Source organism: Watersipora subatra, chromosome 11, assembly GCF_963576615.1.
Source record: "Watersipora subatra chromosome 11, tzWatSuba1.1, whole genome shotgun sequence".
NCBI classification, from domain to species: domain Eukaryota; kingdom Metazoa; phylum Bryozoa; class Gymnolaemata; order Cheilostomatida; family Watersiporidae; genus Watersipora; species Watersipora subatra.
In genome coordinates this window covers 23,428,370-23,443,357 of record NC_088718.1, presented here as the reverse complement: position 1 = coordinate 23,443,357, position 14,988 = coordinate 23,428,370, and the positions used below count along the sequence as shown (strand labels likewise).

The 14,988-nt window shown below is 37.3% G+C and overlaps 2 protein-coding genes across 2 annotated transcripts in view; one reads left to right on the top strand and one right to left on the bottom strand.

Moving 5' to 3' along the window:
- Nucleotides 1–5,445, bottom strand: part of LOC137408179 (phosphoinositide 3-kinase regulatory subunit 4-like) — a 102,255-nt gene extending 96,810 nt beyond the window's left edge. The window contains exon 1 of the mRNA XM_068094580.1: nt 5,354–5,445. Within this exon, the coding sequence (XP_067950681.1) occupies nt 5,354–5,445 (92 nt within the window). The remainder of the gene's footprint in view (nt 1–5,353) is intronic.
- Nucleotides 5,446–5,810: 365 nt separating this feature from the next.
- Nucleotides 5,811–14,988, top strand: part of LOC137408618 (uncharacterized) — a 48,819-nt gene continuing 39,641 nt past the window's right edge. The window contains exons 1-2 of the mRNA XM_068095206.1: nt 5,811–5,923; nt 12,120–12,316. Coding sequence (XP_067951307.1) covers nt 12,225–12,316 — 92 coding nt within the window. The 5' untranslated portion in view covers nt 5,811–5,923; nt 12,120–12,224. The remainder of the gene's footprint in view (nt 5,924–12,119; nt 12,317–14,988) is intronic.

The window sequence follows — 14,988 nt, the reverse complement described above, 5'->3', positions numbered from 1 at the left end:
ATAATAATTTAAAGGTTGACTTGCAAAAAAATTCACATTACAGTTATTTGGTATCAAAAGATTCACCATGTCTTACCCTGTTGTGTTGTAGGTGCCAAATATGTGAAAATGTGATTACAAGCTCTTAAAAGCTCAAAAATGAAAAGCTGCCATATTTTGGAATCTCTTTAATTCGATGACGTAACCACGAAATTTGGTTATCGTCTTGTCACGTATGTTTTCACGTGAATTGAAAGGCCAATACAAAGCTCAACATAAAACTTATCGTAGTACTAGTTTATGACAAACACTTCGGGTTTTAGCAAAGACCCCGTATTAAATATAGATGCTCGCTACTTTACAGTTTTGTTTCGGCATTATTCAATTGACAAGTCGTAATCTGATCATGTGAACTAATACTTCGCAAATAATTTTTGCAGCACTTTTCGATTATCACAGGTGAGAAACAGGCTCGTTATGATTATCAGACAATGATATGTACTCCTTCGAGCGAAGGTTAAAAAGTTTAACGATTTTTTACGGTAAGTTATAAAATATCAGTGCTAAAAGCGACAGCATTACAATGACGATAAAACAGACGCGTAAGAACAATAGACATAGTTTTATTGAATGCGTGAAGTATATTTGTGAAAATATTTCGACGAATAAGGTTGCAAGAAAGTGTAAACAAAAACCATCTCTCACAACTACGTCACATTTGAGCCGCTTTGAAAAGGGAATCCAAACTACAGCGGTCTCGTGTGGCTGCGATTAACTGTTCATTTTTTAGCTTTTAAGAGCTTGTAATCACATTCCCACATCTTTTGCACCTACAACACAACAGAGTAAGACATGGTGAATCTTTTCATATCAAATAACTGTAATGTGAATTTTGTTGCAAGTCAACCTTTAAAGGTTGACCTGCAACAAAAATTCACATTACCGTTATTTGATATGAAAAGATTCACCGTGTCTTACTCTGTTGTGTTGTAGGTGCAAAAGATGTGGGAATGTGATTACAAGCTCTTAAAAGCTAAAAAATGAACAGTTAATCGCAGCCACACGAGACCGCCCTAGTTTGGATTCTCTTTCCAAAACAGCTCAAATGTGACATAGTTGTGGTAGATGGTTTTTGTTTACACTTTCATGCAACCGTATTCGTCGAAATATTTTCACAAATATACTTCACGCATTCAATAAAACCATGTTTATTGTTCTTACGCGTCTGTTTATCATGATTGTAATGCTGTCACTTTCAGCACTGATATCTTATAACTTACCGTAAAAATTCATTTAATTTTTCAACCTTACCTCGAAGGAGTACATATCATTGTCTGATAATCATGACGAGCTTGTTGGTTACCTGTGATAATCGAAAAGTGCTGCAAAAATTATTTGCGAAGTATAGGATTACATGATCAGATTACGAATTGAGGATTAGATCAAGCTGAAACGAAACTGTAAAGTAGCGAGCATCTATAATTGATACAGGGTCTTCGGTGAAACCCGAAGTGTTTGTCATAAACTAGTGCTACGATAAGTTTTATATTGAGCTTTTTATTGACCTTTCAATTCACGTGAGAACATCACGCGACAAGACGATAACCAAACTGTAATAACTACGTCAGATAAATAAACAGATTCCAATCTACGGTGGCTTTTTGTTTTTGAGCTTTTAAGAGCTCGTAATCGCATTTCCACATATTTGGCACCTACAACACAACAGAGTAAAACATGGTGAATCTTTTGATACTAAATAACTGTAATGTGAATTTTGTTGCAATTCAACCTTTAAATATTCGAACAAATAAACCTTTTGAAAAGATTGGTGGACCTGAGAAGGGCCAATGGGTGTAATTAGTGATCTCAAGTCTCAATACGTGATGTGACCAATACTTGACTCTGGCCATGAGCTTGCAGCGCTTCCTCATGCTCCAAAACCAGCTTATCTAAGTGTTTCCAAATGACCGTGTGGCTACATGCCTTGATGATACCCTGGCTCAGAGATGTTTTTATGTTTGTCTTGTCCCCAACAAGTTGCTCCCTGATCATCCGCCATAAGTTTTCGATTGGGCTGAGGTCAGTTCGCTGGGCTGGCCAGGCGCTCCATTCCACTTTTACCGTTACCAATATTTCACCAACTTGCACAAAGGCAGAGTGCATTTTTATCCTAAAAGAACTGTAGGCCTCCATTGGCAAAGAGGTCTTAGACGCTCCTCAACATTTTATTTTCCAATATTTCAACATACCTGCTCCATTCATCATTCCTTCACAAACCTGGAGGACTCCAACTCCATCAGTGGTCATCTAGTCTCACACCATTACATATGTGAGGTGTTTCACTGTCAATTACAGTAAGCTATGGGCCGAGCAGGCAAAAGAGCTTTAGAAATGATGTTCCGTTGGCACCCCTTTCAGTTGCAATTTCTGCAGTGGTTTAGACTAATTTAGGTATGGAGATATCAAAACTGAAGAGTTGTCGCGGCTGCCATTTCCACTTCTATGAGAAATTTGATAAAAATGATATTTTAAGATGTATCTCCCCTGTAAATAGGATTCCATTCCATTGAAGCATCAGATTTGCAACTTATCATAATTATTTGGCAGGGATTTAGAATTTCAGTGGTAAAGTCAAAATTCATCCATCTATTTTTTAACATTCCATGTCCTACGATTGTTACACATCCATGTAAACTATATACATGTATACGTACATGCGTATATAATTGTAAGGTTTAATAGCTTTATTTACAAAAAAAATTAAAAACACTATAATTATGTTTTATAACCTGACACTGATGAATTATAGAAAATAATAAGATACAAAATAAGTGCATTCATAGTTTGAGCCTTGATATGACTTGTGTAGCCCACATACATGGCTCTCAAGAAATTAATTTGATAAACATTTACTAAGCACACAAGTCAAACATTTAGTCTCTGCCTAGAAAGGTACAAAAAATATTTTGTAAAGAGCCTGAAAGGCCTGTTTCCAATGGTGTATGCCTTCAAATTGTCTGCAAGGGCTACCAGATTCACAAAACATGCTATCAGAGACTGACTAACAGCAAAATTGAGCTTAGTAGGAGAAAACACAGTGAGGTGAGTGAGTACTTTTTTAAACTTGCGATACTTGACTACCACTCAAAAATTTAAGTTGAGATAACGGGACTTATTATTATTCTATAAAACAATTATTATGTAATTTAAGTACATAATTAATAATCATTCTCAAGATGGAAGGAATGCAAACATTGTAATCTGTACGAACCAGTAGTGGTGGCTACTGATCAAGATATTTGTATTCAGTTTGAAAAATAACTAAATTTCAATCCAGCAAGACATTAACCATTAGTCTTGCACTCATTTATCAAATGGACAAACCATGCATGTATTAACTCTAGTTTATTGGTCTAAGCTGACTAAGTGGTGATGATTCACTCACCTCACTCAATGTTGTCCTGGCATTCATTTAGCCACATGAAACGAGTTGGAAACCTGCTACTCATGACACACCTTGTCAAGATGGACATGAGCCACGAAGGAAAGTCACAAGATTCAATTCTGCTATCCACTTATACACATCAATACCTACATTTAAACATGTATGCATGATTTGTGAAAAGAAGGTGTGGTACTACTCACACAAATCAATACTTGCAAAGCTGTCCTTCTTGTGACCAAAACTGTGTCTGCTGGTATGTCCATCTATATCGTAAATTAACCTAAGATACGATTTCTTCAGTTGCTTTGACTATGATTAAGTAATTGATAAGCAGTGCCCTGGATTGTTTTGCAGACCAACTTGTACTAATATGGCACCAATGATTGGCATCATATCGCCCTACAAGCAACTATGGCCATTACAACAGATTTAACCTCCTAGTGACATCTTCAAGCATGGTTTCGCGTAAACAACTTGCTAATTTTGCAAGCGGTACACCTGTCTACATATGCAGATGGATTGAAGAATGCTGCTACCATCAAACTGGAAGAACGTGTACTTAGTACAACTTTGATGAAGATGTGGTTGTTTTAGAAATGGCCTCTCATAACAAGTGTTATGACAAGTATATCTGTGTAATGCTCGATACACAACCGCGTAATCGGTGAAATTGTTGATCAATCTGGCCTCAACAGAATCGATTAAGATTGTTCACTACTTACCTATGGTATCTTGAAACTTTTTAATGTAAGGGGACAAGCAGAGGGTTGTGCCTCTAACTGCAGTTTGTGGATATTACAGCTCAGGTTCCCAGAGAGCAGCTGAGTTAAAAACCTTCTCAAAGGACTAGTTCATATCTATAGCAGACATACAAACTGCCATAAATGCAGTGACTCCAAGCTATTGAGTATGTGAGGCCATCCTTGTGAATGCCATGGTGCTTATCAAAGTGCTGTCTGCCAGTGCTATCCCTTTAACATTCTGTCAACTTCCTGATTCCATTCTTGATGTGCTTATTGCTCATACTAAGAAGTACAAAGCTGCTTGTGTGGATTTGGTGATCAAAAACTTTTGCAAGAATATAGCTACTAAAGCTACTAAGCTCGGAGATCAACTTCCAATGTGAAAATCTCATAGGTTTGCAGGGTTTCTCTAGCTGTGATGCAGTTTCATCCTTTGCAGGCAAAAGGAGCTCCATTCTTGATGAGCCTTATCAGCAATCTGGCTCAGTTTTTCCCTGCTTTTGAAGGTCGATGATGACTCATTGCTTGTGCTCTGGTGGTGATTTACCTATCTTTAATGATTAACCCTTGCAAAAATACTCATGGTAAACCACAAGTTTGCGTTTTCTCTTAAAGGTTGACTTGCAACAAAATTCCCATTACAGTTATTTAGTACCAAAAGATTCACCATGTCTTACTCTGCTGTGTGCTAGGTGCAAAATATGTGGAAATATGATTACAAGCTCTTAAAATCTAGAAGACAAACAGTTAATAGCAGCCATCACGAAAACGCCGTAGTTTGGAGCCTTTTTATTTTGATGACGTCCTCAAAAATGACGTTCTCGTTTTTACATATTCCAAAAAAAATATATATCCAGGGCGATCCATTACACCCGCAGGCATTACATAAATATTCACTAAAGTAAAAAACGATACTGATTTAAATGAGCAATTTTATTATTATCCCTGTTTGTAATTTCAAAATTTTGAGGCAGTATTGTAGAATGGCTCGAAATATTTTGAAGGATATTATACTGGATGTGATGCGAGATAAAAGGCTCAGTGAAATGGCCAAGTCTAATTTGCATTAATAGTAGAATCGACTTTTTAAGTGAAACTTTTTTAACCATGAGCGTTAGTACCAAGTGGAGTAATGCATGTAGGCTACTGCACGCGAAAATCAACCGAAATTTAAAAATTGTCTTACCTAGCTTCAAATGTAACACGTGGAAGAGAAGGCAAGTAACGCTCTACTGGTAAAATTTCATATGGCGTTTTAGCAGTAATTTGGTTCCCCATTGAATTTTTGCTTTATACGATGCCGTCGTTTTTATGTTATTATTAGTATATATTACAACTCCAATCGAATAAAACATAGGAGGCGTTCAGTAAGTACAGATTCAATGACATCTTAGAGAATAACATAGAAAAAGCATTGTGCTTTGGATGAGAGAGGTTTGGCAAAGTCTATCGAATAAGACTCGTGAAACGGTATGTTGTGGCCAATTAGACATGGCTCTTCAGGCTGAGGCTAAGCAAAGGTCGTGCAGTTCCTAAAAGAAACATGTCCGACATTTAGTACAGCAGGTATAAAAATCGACTGACCTCTGATGTCGGCAACGTTATCGGCAAAGTCAGTTCGTTCGTCCTATGTATGTAGTTGTCATAAATACTGTTTGTATCAAGACTACACTTTTATAAATTAAATAATACGGTTCCATCGAGTTAGTAAGTTCTTCGCCTTTGATATACGGAGACAAACTGCTATAGAACTAAGGTAAGATTTGTTAAATGAAGTTCGTATTGGTAATTCTGAAGGGCGCAGTCAGAGTATAAAATACGACGTGGGAGAAACATTTCGCTCTGAATTTTAAATTCAGGTGCACTAGCTGCTCATGAAGATATTCCAAACTAATTGTGAACGCTTCTGTAAATACAAAATATTGTATTGATCTTCAAAATAACTCGTCTGGTGCTTGGTTTACTTAGTACGACAGTCAGTTTGGCTTTTCTGAGGGCTAGATCGCTGGCAGTTCGTGCGCCATGGGAGATCGTGTATAATAAAATAAGCACAATTGTTCCTAGATGTGGTTGAGTGGCTCAGTTGATAGTGTGTCTGACTGCTAAACGACATATCCGAATTTGATTCCTTTGCAAGGCAATATTTTTCCCAATTCTTTTAGTGTGTCCACGGACAGACTTATCTTATTATAGTAAAGATTTACTGTCAAATAAATGTTTGGTCTAGCTGATCAACTTCTTTTCTGGCCTAGGCTTGAAGCCAATAAGTTGTCTACTAAAAGTTCGCGAATTGTAGGCAATAGTATTTTCGAGAAAACTTACGAATTTCTTATTACCTGCATTTAGCTGCTTGAAATTTGTTGATAATCTGTGACTGCATAAGAACCAATGTTACAATGTAGCACTTGGTTAAAGCAAAATAATGTAAATGCTAGCCATATTACTTTTAGGTTTTGAAAATTTTAAACTCAAGGCTGCATAGCATGAGTTTATACCAGCGGTGATACGTTTATTTGTGTAGCCCAGTTATTTACTAAATTGCATGCAAACGTTAATGGTGCTAAGCAATTGGTTGCAATTTGAATTTGGTGTCAGAATTTAATAGATCATTTGAAAAAGCCGTCAGAGGTATTACTTTTCTGGCAGTTTTTGCTTAATACATTTAAATAATGGTTTATGGCTCTTATGTAACTCATTAAAAAAGTTTGTCATAGAATAAGTAGGTTTGCGTGTAAGCTGTTAAAGTTCAATATGTAATAGCCTATGGGTTTCATCAGAATTCTTTGGATGAATTTAATAGATGGAAACAGCATTAAACCATTATTGCTCCGGTGGTTATTATTATTGCTCCAGTGGTTTATTTCAATTCCAACACAAAAAACTATAATCATAGTCATTACAAGCTGCCTGTGGAAGTCATGTCAGTGAAGAAGGTTTGACATGCACTGAGATAACTTTTATGACAGGTCTAGGTTGCTGAAAGTGTCACCTTCCACAAGACAGCTTTATGCCCTATGCTCATAATACGGATATGTCAAGGTTATTCTCAAACAATTATAAACTTTATCAAAGAATGAGGCGATCAGTTGGTTAATCCTCTAATACTAACCGGCCTCCTTCTAGCATCAACTATCAACTTATTATAGTAATAATAGCAGATTTAATCACAGATCTATTGCTTTGCTTTGATAGCACTGCTGAGTCCTAACATCATCTTCACAAGTCATCTCTTTCAAGTAATTCAGAAGTACAAACTGCTGCTGATCTATTTGTCTGTTTGTATCATAATGTCCTATCAAAAGGCAAATTCTTTTCATAGTTAAAGATGCTGAATCGCTTTGTTTTTTTTGTCTGGATATGTATATATATATATATACTTATAGTGTATATATATACACTATATATATATATATACACCATATATACACACCTGTAGGTATTTGTAGGCCCTGTCCTGCTCTCAATATTGAATAAGTGGCGAAACTTCCTAGTAGTTGACTGATTCATTTTTCAACAAGAAGATAGTTCTGCAGCCAATTATACTGAACCCTTTGATTTTTTTTTACTGTCATCCACCTGCCAAAGGAATGTCGATATACACTGGTGTTTGAAGCTGCTGATGACCACTGTTGACCCGCTTAAGATAGAGTAGTTGTTTTGTTTCATTTTTAAACATTAAAATTTATGAAGCGATAGATTTGCTTTGCTTGCCAAGCATGTTCAATAGAAGACTTGTCTATACTAAGTTTATTCAGTAATCCGCTAGGTTTGTGGCAGGATTAGGTCAAAATTGGAATGGAGCAGGTGTTATAGGTAATCGGTATTGAGTAGGAGGATCCGCTCGCTCACTTTTGGTTTAGTAAAGATAACCAGTTTTTCAGAGCCGCTAATTCTCTTAAATTGCTCTAAATCCACACTGAAGATGAGTCTAAGGGACTAAGGCTTTCTGAGACTAAGACACTAAAATAAATTATTAGCCTTATTTAAATCAGTTTGATTTGAGTGTCTATTTCAATGATGCTATAGCTTCAGTCATCAGATGGTTGATTAAAACTATTGACTTATCGATCAATATCGTATTAAAATTGCCAACCAGCTAACCGAAAGTTTAAAAAAATCACCAACCACTCAGTTGAAAGTTGATTAAAGTTACTGATTAGCTACTAGTATATTGAATTCTTTATCTAACAAGTTAATAGATGTTTGCAAACTGCCTAAACCACAGTTCCAATTTTGCTTCAATTCCGGAACATTAGCAGAAAGGTTGAGTGAATGTTCCTTGAACTGAATATTGGACTTGTCTTGAACTTCAATAATTCCTTGAACTTCCTTAGGTATGACAACTTTGTAATTTTATGAAGCTATCTTTTATCATCGCTTGTTATATCATTATTGAACTACTGAATGCGAATTCTGTACACAAACATAAAAAGTTAGATAGGCAAAAACTTATTTCAAAACTGCCAAAGTTTCATCTTTTGTTATCACACATTTGGTAGAGGGATGACGAGATCAGTTGGATCAGTACTAAATAGACTACATTATTAGGATTCTAGAGTGCAAAACTGCTTAATTGACTTTGCTAGGCAGGATGCTTTATCGCCCTAATAACGCCCATGGTACAGTAAGAGAATGAAGCAGATTGACTCATCATCAGCATTGCTGCCTCCAGTCGATATCATTTAGCATTGAACGATGAAGGATGCGTTGCGTCATTAGTTTACGCATTGGCTTGGGTGAGGGTGGCTTACCACAGCTTCTATCTAATATTGTATTACGGTTATATTAATAGCCCAAGTTGATGATTTATAGCTATTAAATCCTCAGACTAACCCAATAATTCCATCCCTTGTGAGCTGACTGGGTGGCTCCTATGCTCTGCTCAGGTCATATGATGGTCAGGTCTGAACTCGCTCAAACACGACTGCTATCAAACATGACTGCCACCAAACATGACTGCCACCAAACATGACTGTCACCAAACATGACTGCCACCAAACATGACTGCCACCAAACATGACTGTCACCAAACATGTCTGCTGTCAAACATGGCTGCCACCAAACATGACTGCTATCAAACCTGACTGCCATCAAACCTGACTGCCACCAAACCTGACTGCCACCAAACATGACTGCCACCAAACATGACTGCCACCAAACATGACTGTCACCAAACATGACTGCCACCAAACATGACTGCTATCAAACCTGATTGCCACCAAACATGACTGCCACCAAACATGACTGCCACCAAACATGACTGCCACCAAACATGACTGCCACCAAACATGACTGTCACCAAACATGACTGCCACCAAACATGACTGCCACCAAACATGACTGCCATCAAACAGGACAGATGCTTTAGTCTTAAAACATGCCTCACAAATATATCCATGCTTGAAATAGAGGGATACTGTTTCCTGACCATTGAAATAGAGGGATACTGTTTCCTGACCATTGAAATAGAGGGATACTGTTTCCTGACCATTGAAATAGAGGGATACTGTTTCCTGACCATTGAAATAGAGGGATACTGTTTCCTGACCAGTCATTTTACACTTTGTTTCCATGATGAGGTTAATCCGCAAGTTTGGCTCATCCGCAAGATGAAACAGCACAAATCACCAAGTTGAGCGAGTTTTGTTATTCGGAAACTTTTCAAAATGTTTCATGCATGCGAAAAATGGGAATGGCATTTGCGAATGTTGCTTAAAAAAATTCCACGCAAGCTATTCCATTTAAAACATTTTCTACTATTTTGAAAAAGTGCTGCAAAGCTAGACATGAGTGCATCAATATGACCTCTGGCGTAGAATCATGTGTTCTTTTTAACTAATGACCCGCGCCAATCTCTGTGTCACACAGAGGCACGTGAATAGAGGTTTTATGGTATGTTTCCATTGTGCGGATGATGCAGATTTGGAGTTGTGTGCACATTGAGTTGATGGATTGTGAAAAACTTTCAAAGTTGTGGCGTGCCAGATAAATATTTGCAGCTCAAGTTTGAAAACTTGATAAAACCCTCTTGATGAAGCGAGGGGAATCAAGAAACGGGCGACGTTTGTACGACACCTTAAGAGCTGTTCTCTTGAACCCTAGAGCATCTTTGGTCGCATGTCATCATACAAATGTCCAGTCAGGGAAGCGGCTCGTGCAATGGTAACTTTTACGATCACTACCTTCCCGTGTATCACCGATGGCTATGAGCTTTACTTCTGCGTCTCTTTTGAATGTGAATCAGATTCTAGGAACCAAGTCGTCTATCCTACATTTTGATAACCAAGCTTGTACTCAGCAGTTTATTGATGCAGCTGTTGTAGTCAAATCTCTTGAGGAAGTCAAGCACTAGTTGGCACGAGATTCAACTGTTTACTCTAGCACATTTTGCCCGCAATTCTCTTTCTTTTGTTGTTGACCAATGTAATCCCATATGGGACAACTATTGATAACAAAGGACCAATACTGGTCGCATCCGTTTCATTTTAAAAGTTAGTTATTTGTGAGTCAAACTTGTACCGGTATAGAAATGAATCTTTTGCAACAGATAAATGAAACGTGAGTATGCACTAATGAACAGCTACCTTCTCACTTGAATAAATCATTTAAAGGTTTTTTGGTAATCACTGTGTGTCCGTGTTAATCCACACCATCACCTCATCTACGAGATGAAAACGGCAAAATCCTGCAAGTCAATGAGTTTTGGTCGCAAGTTTTACTGAATGTTACATGTTTGCTAAAGAAGAAAACGGAATTTCCGGACGATTCGCAAGAAGATGTCGTGCAAGCTATTCCATTTTAAACATTTTGTACGCTTCAGTCATTCTGATTTTGATTTGAGCAGTCTCAAGTGCGCCACTATGACCTCTTGTATACAACTCCTTACCTTTTTACCAAAGCGCCTGTGTTAATCTGCAACACGTATCCATTAAAATGCCTTAATGCGGGGCAACTCAACGCGCGCAACACTACAAATCCGTATCATGGAAACAGTAAATATTACAAGGAAAGAAAGTGCCATGCACTCCAATACGAGGCCACTCAGTGTGAGTATTGCTGCAACTTCAACTGCGTTTCTGTTGCACATCATATGTCTGTGGGTGCTTGGTTGAACTCTGGTTGTGACAGACCTCAACGTATTCCATTCTTTGCGTTGTTAGTCTTTGTACTGGCCTAACGCAGCTGTCAAGTGTTCAAATGCTTAGGCTTGGCGAGTTTAAAAAAAGATGCTGACCATATTTATCTGGCATCATTTGCATAAAAGTTATTTGTATATCACAGGAAGTAGACTCGACTAATCAAAAGGCATAGTCAGTTTAACTAGGCCATTTTATTGGTTATTTTTCACTTGAAAGATTTGCGGCTTACATCTTCTGGTAGTAGGAGAAAGATCTGATGTTCTGTAGCGATGTCCATTTTCTTTATAATCTAGACCTTGTTGGCTTTAAACTTTTTAATGCCATGAATTTTCCTTAGACTAACCTGACAGGTCCATACTATGATGATATCGTGAAGCTGCGCAGCTCCATTGAGCATGACACCTACTATCTCATGAGCATTGAACTTATCCGGATGATAATCTCATTGATATTGTTACAAAATGCTCTATTGGCAGTCTGCCAAATCATCTGAGGCTTATCAATTTTTAGTTAAATGTCAAAATATTCAAACTGTATTGAAAAGCTTTAGCTAGATCTAATTCTTATATTTATCGATATGAGGGGCATGAGCAGGAGAGACTGTCGATATTAGGCAGGTTGGTTGTTTATGGGCTATGTGATCTTACTAGTAGCGCTATAGCTGATACTCATAAGTCTGCTTTATCCTTAGCCGAGATGCGATCAGCGGTGTGTAAGCTTGTAAGATATCTCCTTTTATCGATTGATTTGTGAGGTAAGTGTGTCAAGCGAGTCGTATATCATATACATGTTTAGGATGTCCTTTTTGTCCAGGTTAACAGGAGCGTAGAGTGAACAAAACTTAATCTGGAACGTGGAAGGTTCTAGAAATGGGGCAATCGTGCAGAGACTAGGCATCTATTATTTACCAGTGGCGAGATGGCAGGCCCGAATGCTACAAACAACAGGATATGGAGGACATTCACACTCGGCTGCGCTTCTGCACCACACAATCAGTCAGCTTGCCAGAAGTGAGTTCTTTCATTTCTACATTGTTAGACTCATTTTAAATATATAGCTCCGAATAGCTGCTATCTGCTGTATTTTTGCCTAGTGCATTAACCAATCTCTCAAAAGGTAATTGATATTTACACGATTATCTTAGTGTGAGGTTTTGCTATGTCTGCGCTACGAGGCTAGGCTACTGCAAGCACTTGTTTAGAAATGCCAGATGTTTCTTCTGCATTATTTGCTAAAGGTGTTTGCATCATGATTGCTGGCATGTATCGCTTGTCAGTCTGTGACAACGTCTGGTTTGTCTTTCGTGTTGGCTTTACCATGGAACAGTAGGAAATGGGTTTTTGTAAAGTGAAAAAATTGCAAGAATGGTCATTCAGTTTCTGCTTTCTGGCTAACATTCGATAAGCAACTGTCCTCAAAGAAATCTGATCACCAAAAAATCTGCTACATTAAAAATTTGGTAAAACTACAACCACGACTGACATCATGCCAGCAAAAATCGACATAACTTAAATCAATTTAACTTGATCGATACATTTTGAAAGATCAAACTTGTCCAGCAAGTATCGGGCATATAAAAAATCAGCTCTTAAGAGATCGGCTCGATAGCGCCAAAAAACTAGCCGTGGCTTCGTAAAGCTATAAGTATGGCCGACAATATGCAGACACACAAGATTGCTTCATCTAGATTCTGTGCCACATTTGACACATCGTTTGACACATCGTTTGCACGGCCACTCTAGTTATTACTTTGACTTTTATCGATACACATAATGAGACTTTGATCTGTTGAAGTTACATGAACTGACTTTCAAATATCTTGACTTTATATATTACAAAAACCTCTCAAACGTGAGTCGTAGACAGTCGCTTAGTGTAATGGCTCACAGGTAGGCTGTTCTATCTCAATCGATATCAGGTAGGGGCCACTTCATGTTATGACCAGCACAAACAAGCTGATAAGTCTAGTTTACAAAAGGATTGTTACTATATTGGGTTTAAGATTTGGGTTATCTTTGGCTACTTTTGATGCCAGATTTATTAGTATCTAGTATCTATCGGTGTCGATATTACCTCATTACGTTCAACTAGAGTTGATGATTGGGAAGGCTACTGACCTGTTTTGTGTACACAACACGACCTGTTAAGATACAGTTCTATTCCTCCTACTGGTTACTCACCAGCTCCTTTCAATCCTAGCCACTTGTCTTCGGCTCTCTCTCTCAATCATGTATAGTGTGTTGGCCGAGGCAGGAAGGTGAAGGCCCGGTAATTACACTTGCAGTGTTTTGAGAAACCAGGGCTAATGTCTTGCTTTAATAATAAATAGTTGTAACTTGTTGTGAATTCTTTAAATTCCTTGTGATTGATGACTGATTGAACATATGAACAGAGTGACAGCTGCTGCAGTGCCATAACCTTCATATCTAATCACATTTGACAGTCATATCCTGATGAACATGTTAGAGTCTCTGTCAACTCAGTAGGTCACGCGTTTCATTACAGTCAGGTAGAGCGAAGCTAGGATGTCGGTTACATCCTATTTCCTCTTTGTCTCGTTCGATATCGGTCCTGTATCCATATACACACCTATTCAAACAATTTTCTGAGTTTATGTCGTCGATGCAGTAACAATCCAAGTTACAACCTGTATGACTTGCACCTGTCAGTATAGTGGTACCTTGATATACGTATTTAATTTGTTCTGTAACCATCGTTGTATGTTAAAAAAATCATATCTCCAGCAGTTTTTCCTATTTAAAATAATATAATAGGTATTAATGCATTCCAACGACATAAAACTACCGGAAAATACAGTTAAATAACATAATATAGCAGTTTATATATAAACAAATTAGTAGTAACACACATAATGTTAACCCTTTCGCAGGCAAATCTTCAGGACTATATCGGACCCCCTGGGCAAATTAATTTTCCGAAAAATCAATTACTTTTAAAAGGTTTATACACTCTTTTGTATGTTATTATGTGCATATATCTATGTATAAACATGCATATGTATATATCCAGATGTATATATATATATATATATATATCTGTATAGTATAAATGAATAAAAATGTGTAACATAAAAATATTTATATATGTAGATCTACCAAGATAAATATATATATATATATAAATATATATATATATTGTATATCTTTTTATGCTACAAGTGTACACTTTAATAAGCACAATTTCTATATAATATATCCAAAAGCATTCTCCTTTACAAAGGCCCACATCACAGTCTCTGCACCATGTGCTTATTCTTGTCTTTTTGTACCAATCACACAGCATCTACTGGAGTAAATACTGGACCTGTCACTACTACAAACTGATGAATTGTAGGGGATTTATCTCTCTTCATATTTGTAATATTCTTCCAGGCACTGGCATTACCCCACCCACCTCATCATCATTACTGCTAATAGAGTCGGCATCGATATCACTTCCATATGTAAAATCATTCCAATCGCAATTTTAACCTGATTCATTGTCATTTCTGGCTACTAAATCTAAAAAGTCAGTCAGCTGTGATTCTCTTAGTAACTCCGGTACTAGTACTTGCTGTATTAGAATAATCTCGGAGAGTTCTCTTGAAAGTCGTCATGACGATAAATTAAATTAAAACTCTCGAAGCTTTTAGTAAATAATGGCTAAAGCAGAACCAAAAAGA